Raw genomic sequence first — 16579 nt, forward strand, 5'->3', positions numbered from 1 at the left:
ACGGGCACATACACAGACACGCGTGTGGGAGGAGGCACGTGTACGTGGCTGAGGGCAGACACAGGAGAGAAGCAGCTGGCACCCTTGGCTGCTTGTGACTGAGGCCTCGAAGCCCGACAGAGGAGGGCGCTGTCCCCCCGAGTGTCCTCGTTCCTGGAGGCGCAGACCCACGAGGGCCCACCGTCAGCTCGTCCCCCAGAGCCCAGGCTCTCATGGGCTGCCCCCACCCAGGCTTGCCCACAGAGCCCCAGTCCCGCCAAGGTGTGATGGCTGACCTCCACTAGGAGTCAGTGGTACCTGAGGACGGGTCCTCCTGGAGCAAGCATTTTATTTTAAAGCGCACCTGGTTTTATAAAGTAGCGGGTGTAGCTTAGCCGGAGACTCTCAGCCTGAGTCTTTCTTTTTTTTAAATTAATTAATTTATTTATTTATTAGTTGGAGGCTAATTACTTTACAATATTGTAGTGGGTTTTGTCATACATTGACATGAATCAGCCATGGATTTACATGTATTCCCCATCCCGGTCCCCCCTCCCACCTCCCTCTCCACCCGATCCCTCTGGGTCTTCCCAGTGCACCAGGCCCGAGCACTTGTCTCATGCATCCAACTTGGGCTGGTGATCTGTTTCACCCTAGATAATATACATGTTTCGATGCTGTTCTCTTGAAACATCCCACCCTTGCCTTCTCCCACAGGGTCCAAAAGTCTGTTCTATACATCTGTGTCTCTTTTTCTGTTTTGCACTGGGTATACACACCGAGGAAACCAGATCTGAAAGAGACACGTGCACCCCAATGTTCATCGCAGCACTGTTTATCATAGCCAGGACATGGAAGCAACCTAGATGCCCGTCAGCAGACAAATGGATAAGGAAACTGTCGTACATATACACCATGGAATATTATTCAGCCATTAAAAAGAATTCATTTGAACCAGTTCTAATGAGATGGATGAAACTGGAGCCCATTATACAGAGCGAAGTAAGCCAGAAAGATAAAGACCATTACAGTATACTAACGCACACATATGGACTTTAGAAGGATGGTAACGATAACCCACACAGCTTCTAAGCCAAGACACACCTACAGCAGGGAAGAGCCCAGCCTCTCGGAATCAGGCCCCGGGGGTCTGCCCCTCCGCTTCCTCCGCCTGGGGACTCGGGAGGATGGAGGGACTTCATTCTGTGTGGGAGGGAGCAGAAGAGGGACAGATTTGCTGAAGATGTAGGAACAGAGATAAAGGGAGATATGAAAGCAACAAGGAAATTGTTGCCAGGCAACATGCCTGGTTGTCAAAGAGACAGAGCCGTCGTCAGTAATAACCCATGAGCCATCTTCGATAACAGCCTGTAAATCCCTGAGCTGGGAAATGTCTATGTCGGGGGGGGGGGGGGTAACGGCAAACAGTTCTCCAAAGAACCAAAGCATTGAGCTCCCCACTCCGTTCCATAAATATGGACCTTGCTGTAAGCAAAGAAGCCTTACCCAGAGCTTTATTCATTGTTGTAACAGAACCGTGGCTGATCTGCTCAGAAAGCAAAGTTTCCTGTGTAACTGGTCACAGAGCAGCTCACACTTGGTGTCTTTCTTAACACCCAGGAGAGAAGAGCCGGCCAGAGAGACAAAAACCAAATACTTCATTTGAGGAATATATATATTTTTAATTTTATTGACGTATAGCTGACTTACGATGTGTTAATTTCTGCTGACAGCAGTGTACCTCAGTTATCCATATATATGTGCGTATACAGTTTTTCATACTCTTTCCCTTCACGGTTTATCACAGGGTGTTGAGTATAGTTCCCTCTGCTGTACGGTAGCACCTTGTTGTTTATTTGGGGAGTATTTTATCATCACGGGAGCACACACAGCCGTACAGACCTCCCATCCTTAAGCCTGGTGCTTCCTCCACAAGAAAAGATGTCATTCAAAGCAGACTTATCTTGGGCTCCACACACAACGTCACTGGGCTTCCCCGGTGGCTCAGTGGTAGAGAATCTGCCCGCGATGCGGGAAACCCGGGTTCGATTCCTGGGTTGGGCAGATCCCTGGAGAAGGAAACAGCAACCCACTGCAGTATTCTTGCCTGGAGAATCCCAAGGACAGAAGAGCCTGGTGGGCTACAGTCCCTGGGGTCACAAAGAGTCGGACACAGCTGAGCGACTAACACATACAGTATCTATAACTACCCACAAAATGTAAGATTAAGTAAACTCAAGAGGGTGCACGGAGAAGACCCCTCTGGGTCTTTAGAAAGCAGAGGAGAGGGCACCCTGGCCAGGGTGTGGTACTCAGAAGGCTGAGAGATCAGTGTTTCTTGCTTTGGGTGCTGAATACATGGTGAGTTCATTTTGTGAAACATGTTTGAGCTATCCTACTTACAGGTGTGGAAGGTACCATATAAAACACTGGCTAATGCCTCAGAAATGGCATTTATCAAAATAGACATTTTTTAGGTGTTCATAGCTTTCTGAAGTCAAATAAAGGTGATCCCTAGGTAGGAAATTGATGGCTGCAATGATGAAGCAAACGGCATCCACAAGCAGTAGAGAGAACAGTGCCCCGTGTGAACAGTCAGCTGCCCCGGAGCCCGCCCGGGGGTGCCACTGGCCAGCCCGCCCTCTGCTCTGCTCTCGCGCTCCGCTGTGCTGGCCTCCTGGTGCGGAGTGTCTCCTCAGTGGGGATTACTGTCCACGGGGTTAACTCACTCACGGAGTTGATATATTTTCATTAAAAATACCCACAATGATGAAAAAGCATCAATTTTTGAAAATTAGTTCAGCAAGCAACAACAGCGAATAATGTAGGACATAAAATACAGTAAGAAATTGCTGAGTTTAGAAGCCACGAAAGGGAATTTCATGGCCATCCCGTGGTTAGGACCCCATGCTTCCACTGCAGGGGTGCGGCTTCATCCCTGGGAGGGGAACTAAAGTCCCACAAGCCGGGAGGGACTGTCAAAAATTCCACCAGTCCTTTCCTTTCGATATAGTTAGGTCATAGGAGAGCAATTGAAAATTTTGAGTATCTACTGTTTTGCCTTGATAAACAACTGGGTTTACTTTAAAATGGGAATGCTTTTACGCAAATTTCTAAATATTTTTTACCCAATTTTTACCCAATTTCCTAATGTATCAAATTTTGCACAGAACACTGACATTTGCAATGCATTTATTCTTTGAAAACTGACTTTTTAAAATATTGTGCAATAATAAAATGTCGACACTTCTAATTTACAGGAAACTTTTATGTATCTGCTGGAGCAAAGATCTCACTACCAGGATTTGTTGTAACAGACATTTACAAAATACAGGAAGGGCTGGTGTAAGAGCTTCGGGACAACCTCTTTGAGGAACTTCCTCTTGCTGTGCAGGCTGGGCTGGTCACGGTCTCTCCCGTGAGCTGGAAACTCACCTTTGTCTCCTGACTCCTGGGCTGCACACTACACCTCACCTGCTGGCAAAGAATGGTTTCTTCATTCCGCAGGGCTCTGCCCATACCGTAGGCGGGGCTGCAGTCACACAGGCCACACACTGTTTTTCCAGCTTGGAGAGTTTCCGGTGTCGCAATTCTGTGCCTGTACTTAGAAGCCCAAGAGGTTAGATGAAGAAATGCTTTTCCACTTTATAACCTGTACATGTCTCAGAGCCACCCACCTTCCAAGGTCGAAGATCCTTCGGAAGTCCCGGGAGGTTTCTATGACAGATGCATCCTCTGGCATATTTTTGTGCAGAGATCTCGGCTCTTAGCAGTGACCCTGGGGGTCCAGGGCACTGGAGATGTGCCTCGGACATGTGAGAACGCGGCAGGCCCCACCGCAGGGCCGTCCACCCCCTCTTCCCAAGCAATCCCAGGTTATGTGCTGCCTTCTCAAACGTGAGCGTATTTGAGATTGTAAAGTTATTGAAGATTTCATTTAACTGGCCAAGGTTCACAGCTGAGCATGAAAACACAGTATTAATAGTGAAGGGTGAGCATCTCTTCTGAAGGCTTCGAGCTAGCTCTCATCCCCATGGGCAGTTCTCGGCTATGCGTCAGGACGAGGTCTGCTCCAAGGTCCCGGGCAGCTTCCTTCCTCCCATCTGCAGCCTGAAGACCACGCCACCCACCTTAAACTACGAACATCGCGTGTGGAGCGCCAGGACTGGCCCCGCGTGGGACGTGGGGAGTCTGGGGACTGACGCATCTGTCTGAAGTCATGTTGAATGTCAGCTCTTTAAACTTGATTCTGCCCTAGACAGGGCTTCCCAGGTGGCTCCGCGGGAAAGAATCCGCCTACAATGCAGGAGATGCAGGTTCAATCCCTGGGTTGGGAAGATCCCCTGGAGGAGGAAATGGCAACCCACTCCAGTATTCTTGCCTGAGAAATCCCATGGACAGAGGAGCCTGGCAGGCTACAGTCCATGGGGTTGCAAGAATCGGTCACCACTTGGCAACTAAACCACCAACTACCACTGCCCAGACTCTTTTTTTTTCCCCCCTCTTTTCCTCTGAAGTGTTTTCTTACTGATTTCTCTGGGTTTTTATTTTCCCTTTTTCATTTTTACATCCTTTTGTCTTTCTGGATTAGTTTTCTCTCTGAAAGAAGTTGTGGATAATTTTTCCTGATCTGACAAGTCACAGTTACTCTCTCTTGCCATCTATAATTTGCTAATAAATCTTACCTATTTAGTACTTCATTCTTAACTGTGTTTTTGAGCTCTAGAATTTCTATCTCATTTTTTAGACTGATTTAAGCTTCCAATTATCCTCTGAGATGTTTAACCTCATCTTTTGTCATGTTGATCAGAGATGACAGTGTTGTTTTGTGATTTGTGCATGATGGTTCTAATAGCAGGAGCCTCAGGACCTACGCTTCTATCAACTGTGTTTTTGTGTGCTGGTTTTAGTTTATGTTGTCATGGGTCAGGAGGATGTCTGCAGGGCAGACTAGGTGTCACCCATCCAGTTACCTTCAATTGTATGCTGGATGTTGTATAAGAAAAGCTGCTTATAAAAAGTCATTTGAGTTTATAGGTAATCTTTCTGCCTCTGGGTTGCAGCAAAGCAGGATGAATGTAACCCAGTTCTAGGGCCTGGGATTCTCCAGGCTGTCTGACGACTTTAGCAGGGCTGCATTCTGCGATGGTTCACTCATACCTTAGGGTGTCAGGAGGTTGAACAGGGCCCTCACTCTTGACGGGTCCAAACTCAGTGCCCTAGCCTAGCACAGTGCCGAAACACTCACATCACGCCTCATAGATCCCTTCCGGGTTGGAGATGCCCCAGTCCCTCCTGGGTCTTGGGCCCAGTGTCTCTCCATTATCAAGTCAGCCTTCCCCCGAGGGGCTGCCATGTGTGTTCTCTGGTTTTCCAACTGGTCTCCAGAGGTTTCTGGGTTATCTCACTCATCATCATGAGAGGTGGACATTCTCCACATCAGATACGAACTGGGGGACTTCCTGGTGGTCCCGTCGCTGGGACTCCACGCTCTGCCTGCCAGGGCCACGAGGGCACTGGCTCCTTCCATCCCTGGTTGCTATGGGCAGTGAGGCAAAGAAAAAAAAGAACCAGATCTAGACCCTGCTCTCAAATTTCCTGATTGTTCTGACGTCGCCAGCTGACAGCAGTCCGGGGGCCTGTCCCCTCAGACACAGAAAGGGGGATTTGAGCAGAGCTGCTCGGGCCCATGTCACTCGATCAACAGGATTTACTGTGAATCGCTGAGTAGATGTTGGACTGAGGAGGCAGAGCTGCTCGGGCCCATGTCACTTGATCACAGGATTTACTGTGAATCGCTGAGTCGATGTTGGACTGAGGAGCAAAACGGGACAGACAGCTGTGGCTTTCCTCGTGCTCCCTGCAGCCAAGAGGACCCGGGGTGTGGCAGGTGCCAGGAAGTATCTTAAGATGAAAAGGAGGAGACACGCCTGCCAACGTGAGGCTGGCTGGAATTCCGTGTGCTGTGCACTCAGTCCGCAGCAGCCAGATGTGAGCACAGGTCAGGCCCAGACCCCCTTCTGCAGTCTTGGCTTCCCCGAGATCAGGGAGAAACAAGAAGAGGACTGACGTCAGTCTAGTTTTTGGAAACTTTATTAACCAACCCACCAGCTTCACAAGAGCAAGAAGATGCAGCATTTCAAGGCGCATTCCAAGAAGAACATTGACAAAGGTTGACATTCATCAGAGAGCACCCTGCCACCCGTCTTCCTCCACAGCCTTGCATAAAGCTGTCCTGCTGCCATAAAATCCTATGTCAGATGATGGATGTCAAGAGCTTTTATCAGAAAACGTGGGAGAAGCCAGTTAGCAGTGAGATCTTGTTGTCATGTCTTGGCTTCTCTCCTGATAAGACACCTACTGCTTGATTCCTCGTGACCCCTCATAACGTGTATCCGGAGGAGCAAGGGAGAACAGACACGGGAGGGCATGGGTTATCACCGGGTCGGAGGGCTGAACACAGGGTCAGAGACCTCGCCAAGGCAAGTCCGTCTCATAACCCTGACCCTCAGTGGGGGCACTTGCCTGTATTTCAACTGAGTATCTGTTGAAGCCTCCCTTCAGCTATCAGGACATCTCTCTACTGTGGCTTCCAAAAGTCTATCTTTAAAAACAGATGACGGCGTGACCACTGTTCCCACGGCTCTCAGGAGAGTATAGCAACTTCATAGACTGCTACACTGTCAAGGATCTATACGTCTGATTTTTTCTTTTTTTTTTTTTAACTCAATGCACTCAAGAGAAATCACTGGATTTTTCAGTATAAAAAAAGAACAGATACCCATGCCAAGTTAATTGGTGTGAACAGCCAACAGAGCTAAGCTTACAAAGCAGAGTAAAGATTCATTGTCGAATAGTACTTTATGGGTAAAGATATATGAGAATGGTCACCATCTACAGGGCAGGCAAAGAGCTATAGGCTTGACCTTGCATTAACATCCCTAGCTTCTACGGAGAGGAAAGCCTGCCTAGAAACAGGATGTGCGAGGAGGCCTTGTGCTGGATGAAGAAGATGAAAGGGTGGTCGGCAACGAACTCCTCCTCTGGCAGCAGCATGGCGAACTCGGCGACGGCCCCCGTGGCGGCCGCCGCCTCCGTGCCTTCCTCGTTCACGTCCACGACGGACTTGTGGACCACCTTGGATATGAAGAGGTCCCTGGCCCCCGACATGCCGGACAGGTCCGCCTTACTACTGAAGAGATCCGGCGCACCCAGGCGGGCCAGGGGCTCTCTGAGGTCGTAACTCTCCTCCAGCGTGAACCTGGGCAGCTGGACCCTGACCTCGAGGAGGTCCAGGCTCTCGGGTCGGGTCCACTCCCGCAACTTCTCCAGAGTCAGCTGTTGTTCAATCTGGAGTGGAATAGGTGAAAAGAACAGCTGAACCCATGCTATGGAAGTCAGTCAATAAGGCGTTCAGACGAACGGACAGCCTATCCACTGTTCGCTATTTCCTTCATGTTTGCACCAAAACAGGTTCCACTTGGGGATTTCTCGCCTTTCCAGCTGCTTGGTGATAATAAACAGAACCGCGTTCCCAGGCACCAAGGGCCCCCGGATGGAGACGAGGCCCAGGAACCACCCGCCCCCACCCAGGACTGACTGAGCCTCAGCCACGCTGGACCACCCGCCGTCATGGCTGTTATTACCCTAACTGACTGACACGGGGTAATTTTTAAAGCTTTCTTCTATTTCTTCTATTTATCTGAGTCCCAGTGGTCATCTACAAACTTCACACAGCTGAAGTTGTCCTAATAGACGTAGCTCATGAAGCTGAAGTTCCAATACTTGGGCCACCTGAGCCGACTTACTGGAAAAGACCCTGATGCTGGGGGAGATTGAAGGTGGGAGGAGAAGGGGACGATAGAGGATGAGATGGTTGGATGGCATCACTGACTCGATGGACATGAGTTTAAGCAAACTCCGGGAGAGAGTGAAGGACAGGGAAGCCTGGCGTACTGCAGTCCATGGGGTCGCAAAGAGTCAGACACGACTTATCGACTGAACAACAACAACATTGGTAAAACCAGAAACAGATCTAGTTCGTCGTCTAAAATGGGGTGACCGTAGCACATGCTGGGAGCCCTGTTCTAAGCGCTGGGTCACCCTGTAGAGAGCGGCGGGCACGGGGTGAGCCACGTGAGCCCGGCGCCTGCGGCCGCCCCGTCTGCTGCTCACTGGAACAGAGCCACGCCGCTCGGCTCTACTGACGCCGCTAAGCCCGACCTTCTTTACAGTCAGGAAGGGACAACCGTGGAATACAGCCGGAAGAAGGCACCCCCAGTTCTGACACATGCTGCAGCTGCAGACGGCTAACAGCGCACCCCGCTCAACAGGACGTTTAGTCAGGAGGGGAAGGGAAGAGCACAACAGGACAGACACACGGAAGAAAACCTGCCCTCCTCACACTTCTGCCTCTTCCACACACACACAGATGCTCACACACGTATGAACACATGCACACAGATGCTCACAAGCGTGTGAACACACACACAGATGCTCACATGTGTGTGAACACACAGATGCTCACACATGTGAACAGAGATGCTCACACGTGTGAACACACAGAGATGCTCACATGTGAACACACAGATGCTCACACGCATGTGAACACAGAGAGATGCTTACACGTGTGTGAACACAGAGATGCCCACATGTGTGTGAACACATACAGTGATGCTCACACACACAGATACTCACACACATGTGAATACACACAGAGATGCTCACATGCATGTGAACAGAGATGCTCACATGTGTGTGAACACACACAGATGCTCACACATGTGAACAGAGATGCTCACATGTGTGAACACACAGATGCTCACATGTGAACACACAGATGCTCACATGTGTGTGAACACACAGATGCTTATACACGTGTGAACACACAGATGCTCACACGCATGTGAACACAGAGAGATGCTTACACGTGTGTGAACACAGAGATGCCCACATGTGTGAACACATAGTGATGCTCACACACACAGATACTCACACACATGTGAATACACACACAGATGCTCACACATGTGTGAACACAGAGATGCTCACACACATGAACACAGAGATGCTCACACACGTGTGAACAGAGATGCCCACGTGTGTGAACACACACAGAGATGCCCACATGCGTGTGAACATACACAGATGCTCGCACACATGTGAACACACACAGGTGCTCGCGTGCACTCACGTGAACACACACATGCTCACATGTGCATGCACACACACACACACACACACACACGCGGTCCGTGCACCACGCGGGGAGCGGGGCCGCACCTTCTTCAACCCCGTGGCCTCATCCTGGATGTCGTCCGGCAGCAGGATGACCATGCTGAGGTCCTTGCCCTTGTAAGGCAGCTCCAGCACCCGGCACTTGAGGTCCTTGATGTAGCCGAAGGGAAACTTGTTCTTCTGATACATCATCTTCACCGTTTTTGTTTCTTTCTGAACAATCGGAACACAGGTCGCCCATCACTATCCGTGTGGCTTCGGAGCACAGAGTCACCTAGACAGTCATCCCCCCTCACCTTATTCAGTCTGAAAGGCGCATCCTTGGTGGCCTCCACCATGAATTTCTCCTGCCAGTTCCCTTTGAAATAGATGGCATTCACCAGCACCAGCTTCGTCAAGCTGCCAACCATACCTGAGGCCAGGAGCTCCGGAATTTTCCCTAAAAGGACAAACTTAGCTTTTTAAAAACCCACATATCAGAATTCCAAATTTGAATGGACCTTTGGTTAGCACTGGTTTCCCTCATAGCTCAGTAGGTGAAGAATCTGCCTGCAGTGCAGGAGACTGGGGTTCAATCTGTGGGTCAGGAAGATCTCCTGGAGAAGGAAATGGCAACCCACTCCAGTATTCTTGCCTGGAAAATCCATGGACAGAGGAGCCTGGTGGGCTGCAGTCCATGGGGTTGCAAAGAGTTGGGCATGACTGAGCGACTAACACACTTGATTAGCACTGAAATGCAATTCAAATGCTTCCTTCTACTCAATGTCCTGTCACATGTCACTAAGTTAGCTAAGCCCCCTGGGGTGCTTCCACTGTAAATTAACCAACTTCCCTGGTGGTTGGGTGGTTAAGAATCCGCTTTCTAATGCAGGTGATGCAGATTTCAGCTCTGGTTGGGAAACTAAGATCCCACAAGCCTCAGGGCAGCTAAGCCCACACACCGCACCTGGGGAGCGTGTGCGCCACAGCCAAGATCAGACAGACAGACAAACGCACCAACTCGAGGGGCGGATCAGGGGAAACAAACTACCCCAGAGGGGCGAGGCTTCGAAACAAGTTGTTGGGTTAAAGGGCTAAAAACAGGAAGACTCTCCTTTTCTGGGATGTGTGATAATCAGTGGGCCTCATTTGGAGACAGGACATTCTTTTCCAGGAAAGGAAAAATTTCTTAACCAAAGTGTTTTTAGTCATTAATAAATAAATCGCTTCTTCAAATCATCCAAGTGGTCGCCTAACTCCCACAGGGAAGCTTTTAACAGACGTCTAAGAGGTAGGACAGGTCCTCTGCGGACACACGGCCCCACTTGTGATGCATGTAGCTGTGACGGCCGCTGTGGGTGCGGAACGAACCGGTGTCCTGTGGGTGCCTTGACCATTCCGGGACTACAACAGAGACACGAACCAGAGACACAGCCTGATTCCTTAGACGAGGTGTTGGTACAAAACACTCATGACCACAGCGGCTTGTGGATACTGGGTCATGAAGTTTTCACCCCTTTATGCCACATTCAATATTAGTTTCAACTTTTAAACGCAGTTTGGGGAACTTACAGGGAAGAAGCTTTTAGCATCTTTAGCACGTTTACATTTCCACTTTGAGAGATGCCTGTATTTGACAGCTGTCCGGCCCTGGGCAGGGAAGGTGGACCCCAGGGTCAGGCCGAGAGGCGAGGGAAGGGGGAGAGGCAGGCGGAGGGAAGGAAGGACCCGGTGAGCGGCCAGCGCCGCCCTCGCTCACCGTCCGTCTGCCCTTTGACCCACTCGTTAATGGTCTTCCTTGCATCCTCGGAGGCCTGCACAAAGTCCACACTGGCCAGCTCAGCATTGTACATTTTCTGAGTTGACGCTAAGAACTCCTGTTTAAGAAAAGAAAGAGGAGGTGTCGTGAGTAACTCCTTCTCCATACTAGAAATGGTTCTCTAAAATCCTTAAAAGCAACAGAAATAATCCCCAAAGGCATATTTCATTGTAATAACAACAAAAATTCTAGCTCTTCTACTTTTTTTTTTTATTCTGGTGAAAAACACATAACATTCAATTGACAATCTTAACCACTCTTAAGTGTATGGTTCAGCAGTTTTGGTGTTGTATAAAATTTACCAATTCTTTTTTCTATTCTTTGACTAACATTTTCATAAACAAGCAAATACTGATTGTACTTGGAAGTGAATGACGGGATTCACTCTTGGTTTCTTTAGGAAAGCAGCCAAGGTTGATCTTTTCACTGTGGAGATGAGAAAGCGAAACTGCATCCACCGAGGGGAATACTGTTGGTTATGTTTTCATTACGGATCATTTTTCTGAACGTTTATAAAAATTAAAACTGGTTTGTGTGACTTGATTGTGCTGGGTAAAAAGTCTGCATGGTCTTTCGAGTTTGAGAACACAAATGGCAAAGCACTCACAGGGAGGAAATTGTAGCTTTTCTCTCCGAATAACCTGTTGGCGAGTTTCAGAGTGTAGGGCGCACCATGCTTGTTGATATCAGCATTCAGACTCTGAAATCCTGAATGAATCTCCTCAACCCCTTCGAAATGGAGAGCCTAAAATAAAGGAAATATTATTTCTATAACCATGGATTTTGAAATTATGAACTGGTGCCTTGGAATTTGCTTCCATAAAATGAATATGTTTTAGTACTAATGATTGATCAGCAAAATCCAAAATGCATTAGCTTCGTGAAACATAGTAAGTATATCGAAAGCTGCCCTTTTGCATCACTTTTTTGATATAATTACAGTTGTACAAATATGAGTGGTTAATAAACTAAACATGTATACAAGTCTGCTTCCCCAATCATAAATGGTATGTTCATAAGTATATTTGTACAAATAGAATTTTACTGAAAGTTCTCAGAAATAAACAGTAGATAAAAGAATCATCAGCTATGTGAGAACACAAAGGTAGTAGAGATTGAGAGGTTTTTTAATTGCCTTACCAGCGTCAGTAACTCACTTGCTTAAAAACAATTTCATTAAACTTAACACCAGGCAAAAGTTTAATTCTCCGCATATCAGTTACACCAAGAGTCACTTTATGGTTTTATGAGGCCTGGGCTGGTTCCTTCTTTTAAGGCATAAAGAACAAAGCTCTCCTGTGCACGAAGTCCGGTCTCTCCCTGATATGTGGCGCATGTATGTGGGCACTGGGATGCATCTCTTCAGTGGAAACAGGGGGAAGAACTTAAGCCTGCTCGTCACTGAGGTTATGAAGTTCCTGGAAAACCTCCAAACAGCAGCTCAGATTACCTTGCAGGGACAACTAACAGTTACCAGTACCAGGGATTTTTTCTTTTTTTTTTTAAGTAGATTTTTGAAAACTTTCAAATGCTTCTGTATCTTGAGTGATGGGAAGCGCTGCTTTTCATCAAGTACAGATGTGGAGGCTGTGCCTCCGCAACAGGCCGGTGACCCTGAGTCCGGGCTGGACCTTCCCTGGCTGCAGGTGCAGTGTGACCTGTGACCCTGAGTCCGGGCTGGACCTTCCCTGGCTGCAGGTGCAGTGTGACCTGTGACCCTGAGTCCGGGCTGGACCTTCCCTGGCTGCAGGTGCAGTGTGATCTGTGACCCTGAGTCCGGGCTGGACCTTCCCTGGCTGCAGGTGCAGTGTGACCTGTGACCCTGAGTCTGGGCTGGACCTTCCCTGGCTGCAGGTGCAGTGTGACCTGTGACCCTGAGTCCGGGCTGGACCTTCCCTGGCTGCAGGTGCAGTGTGACCTGTGACCCTGAGTCCGGGCTGGACCTTCCCTGGCTGCAGGTGCAGTGTGACCTGTGACCCTGAATCCGGGCTGGACCTTCCCTGGCTGCAGGTGCAGTGTGACCTGTGACCCTGAGTCCGGGCTGGACCTTCCCTGGCTGCAGGTGCAGTGTGACCTGTGACCCTGAGTCCGGGCTGGACCTTCCCTGGCTGCAGGTGCAGTGTGATCTGTGACCCTGAATCCCGGCTGGACCTTCCCTGGCTGCAGGTGCAGTGTGACCTGTGACCCTGAGTCCGGGCTGGACCTTCCCTGGCTGCAGGTGCAGTGTGACCTGTGACCCTGAGTCCGGGCTGGACCTTCCCTGGCTGCAGGTGCAGTGTGACCTGTGACCCTGAGTCCGGGCTGGACCTTCCCTGGCTGCAGGTGCAGTGTGACCTGTGACCCTGAGTCCGGGCTGGACCTTCCCTGGCTGCAGGTGCAGTGTGACCTGTGACCCTGAGTCCGGGCTGGACCTTCCCTGGCTGCAGGTGCAGTGTGACCTGTGACCCTGAGTCCGGGCTGGACCTTCCCTGGCTGCAGGTGCAGTGTGACCTGTGACCCTGAGTCCGGGCTGGACCTTCCCTGGCTGCAGGTGCAGTGTGATCTGTGACCCTGAATCCCGGCTGGACCTTCCCTGGCTGCAGGTGCAGTGTGACCTGTGACCCGGGTGTTAGAAAGACCTTCGCGGACACCCTTCCTTTCGAGGAGTCAGAGTCCCCACTCAGAATAAAGCAGGCCCAGCACACCGGTGCCCTCCACATTCCCCAAGGACAGGCGCAGCCTCCGCGTCGCCCCCTCATCTCCCTGAAGGGCCCTCCTGCTCACACAGGACACGCCTGGGCCAGGCCCAGGGCCAGGAGCACAGGGCCGCGCTCTCGTGACCCTCGGCCTCCCCACCAGACGTTGTTATGCTCAGAAGGGACGAGACCCCGCAGGCGCTGCTGGAGGAGCCAGCATCACAGGCAAAGCAGACCGCAGACGGTCCTGGGGAGGAGGTGCCCTGACTGAGCCGAGAGCCAAGCCGATGCGATGCTGGGGCAGAAGCTGCAGGCAGCAGGGGGCGGCCAGTCTCCTTACTGCTCTGTCCTCATCCCGGGGAGACACCGTGGTCACAAAGGCAGATTCCCCAGGGCGAGGCTGACCTGCACTCCGGACGTGCTGACCCCTGTGACTTCCCCAAATGTGGGAGACTCCACTGGGCTTCCCCCAGTAGCTCAGTGGTAAAGAATCTGCCTGCAATGCAGGAGACCTGAATTCGATCCCTGGGTTGGGAAGATCCCCTGGAGGAGAAAATGGCAACCCACTCCAGTATTCTTACCTGGAGAATCCCATGGACAGAGGAGCCTGGTGGGCTATAGTCCATGAGGTCGCAAAGAGTCGGACACAACTAAGCGACTAACACTCCACACTTCACACTTGCTCAGCCCAACCAAAAACACCGTCTGTCTCATGCATGCATGCATGCGAGGTTGCTTCAGTCCTGTCTGACTCTTTGGGACTCTGTGGGCTCCAGGCAAGAACACTGGAGTGAGTTGCCATTTCCTCCCCCAGGGGATCTTCCCGACCCAGGGATTGAATCTCAGGCTCTCACATCTCCTGCATTAGCAGGCGGCCTCTTTACCACTAGAGCCTCCCCATCGCAGGTGCTCAGTAGAGACTGGCTCGTGAATGACAGCCTGCATCCAAGTGGATTTTCCCTGGGGCTTTTTCTGGAAGTCTGACCTCGTGAAGTGTAACGTATAACCTGACATACAACCTTGAACACCGAGATACAGTTCTACAAACGCACCGTGCGCGCATGCCTGCTAAGTCGCTTCAGTCGTGTCCCGCTCTTTGCGACCCCACGGGCTCTAGCCCCCCAGGCTGCTCTGTCCGTGGGATTCTCCAGGCAAGAACACTGGAGTGGGTTAACATGCCCTCCCCCAGGGGGATCTTCCCGGCCCAGGGATTGAAACCGAGTCTGCCTGAGCCTCCTGCGTTCCAGGTGGATTCTTGACCACCGAGCCATCCAGGAAGCCCACAAACGCACTGCAAAAGCTCAAAGGCGCAGCCTTTGGTCCAGGCTGTGGGGGGCTCAGCCGGGAAAGCAGACTATTCTGGCTAGTTTCTGCTGACCTTGGAAATCTGTGCCGCGGTGTCGCCTCTGGCCCCCAGAAAGACCATGGCCAGCGCTGACGAGATGCTGAAGGGCGAGATGAAGATGTTTCCAGCAGGATTGTGCTCGGTCAGGGTGAGGAACAGGTCCACGGCGAAGCGGGTGTTTGCTGCACTCAGCTGCTCCATGACGAGGCTGCAAGGCAGAGCAGAGCCTGAACTGCCCGCGGCCGCACGAGCAAATCAGCAAGGTCACCCCCGTCTCTTCTCGGCTTGGGCCACCCCCCTGAAGTTCACTGAAACTTGTACTTTCTCCCTCTCTTTCTAGGAGGGCAAGAACCCGCCTGCACAGATATGGGAGCCTGGGAGACTGGCCAAGGACTCAGCGCTGACATGGGATCCAAGTTTTCGTTAGAAAATCAGAGCGACTTGCCACCCAAGGAAGCAAATTCCAGCAAGGAGACAGGATGACCCTCGTTGGGGGGGTTCACTGTCTGATGTCTGGAGAGGTCCTGTCCCCAGTCTCGCAGGATGTTAAGAGCTCGGAAACCCAACACAGGCCCCGAGGCAGGTCGAGCGGCCAGACAAGGAGAAGGTGACCAGAAACCCTGTCCCTCCCGCTGGCAGCCGGGTCTGCAGGTGCAGCAGCTGGCCCTGGCCCATCAGCCAGCCCCTGTCCCCGCCGGGCCTCCCTCTCAGCCTCACACTCGGCCGAGGAAGGGGAACGGCCGGCGACTGTCGGCAAGTGAGTCACAGCTGAATCATTACTGTCGCTGAGAAATCGCCTCCCGCGCCTCCAACCACAGGAAAGAGGAAGGAGGAGCGGCTGGGCCTGGGCCGGACCGCGCACACAGCTCGGGAGGCGGGGGAGAAGGGCTGGGCTCCGCTTTAGGGTCCGCCTTTGGGCCGCCAGGGCCCAGAGAGACCGGACACAGCGCGGGGACCCCGGGGCGGGGCGCGCGGTGGGACGGGGTGACCGCCTCACAGGGGTCCCCGCGGGGTGACTGCCGGACACGGAGGTTCCGCGGGGCGCACGGCGGGCCGGGGTGACCGCGGCTTGCCGGAACCCGCGGGGCGCGGGCGGACCGGAGCCTGTCCCGCCCGCCCAGCTCCCTGCCCGGCCTTACCCGCTGCTCGGCTGCCTGGGCGGGGCGGGGTCTGGGACAGGCGAGCGCGGCCCTTATAGCGGCGGAGGGGGCGGCGCGGGCGGGCGCCCCGCCCCCTGGCTCACCTACCCTAGTCGGATCTGGGCGGTGCCCGGGGCGGTGAGCCGCGCGCGCAGCGCTCTCCTGGGGATCAGCACCCCTGAGTTCCCGGCAAACTCAGGGCTCTGTCAAGGGCCTGTCACCTCTGTCAAGATGAGCTCTTTCTTACTAAGGTGTGAATGACTGAGATGCCGATGCGTCACCTCTCAGGGCACACCAGCCTCTTTGAAGTCTCATCTGTACACCCCAGCCTCGCAGGTCATGGGGTGCGGGAGTGGTGGTGGTGAGGCGGGGCCCTCAGGGTGAGAGAAAATAGAGTCAGTCCCAA

The 16579-nt window shown here is 51.9% G+C and overlaps 1 protein-coding gene across 2 annotated transcripts; it reads right to left on the reverse strand.

Annotated features, from left to right (window-relative positions):
- Positions 1-6056: 6056 nt before the first annotated feature.
- SERPINB1 (serpin family B member 1) lies at positions 6057-16279 on the reverse strand. 2 transcript variants are annotated; one of them, XM_020889982.2, is made up of 7 exons: positions 16174-16279; positions 15068-15242; positions 11622-11759; positions 10955-11072; positions 9513-9655; positions 9262-9429; positions 6057-7329 (listed from the first exon to the last, which is right to left on the reverse strand). In XM_020889982.2, exons 2-7 carry the CDS (start codon positions 15233-15235, stop codon positions 6928-6930), a joined length of 1137 nt encoding a protein of 378 aa, XP_020745641.2. In that variant the 5' UTR covers positions 15236-15242; positions 16174-16279; the 3' UTR covers positions 6057-6927. The 2 variants fall into 2 exon arrangements, with proteins under 2 accessions (XP_020745641.2, XP_020745642.2); XM_020889983.2 differs by lacking the exon at positions 16174-16279 and adding an exon at positions 15752-16059.
- Positions 16280-16579: the final 300 nt, after the last annotated feature.

Source organism: Odocoileus virginianus, unplaced genomic scaffold (assembly GCF_023699985.2).
Source record: "Odocoileus virginianus isolate 20LAN1187 ecotype Illinois unplaced genomic scaffold, Ovbor_1.2 Unplaced_Contig_19, whole genome shotgun sequence".
Taxonomy (NCBI): Eukaryota; Metazoa; Chordata; class Mammalia; order Artiodactyla; family Cervidae; genus Odocoileus; species Odocoileus virginianus.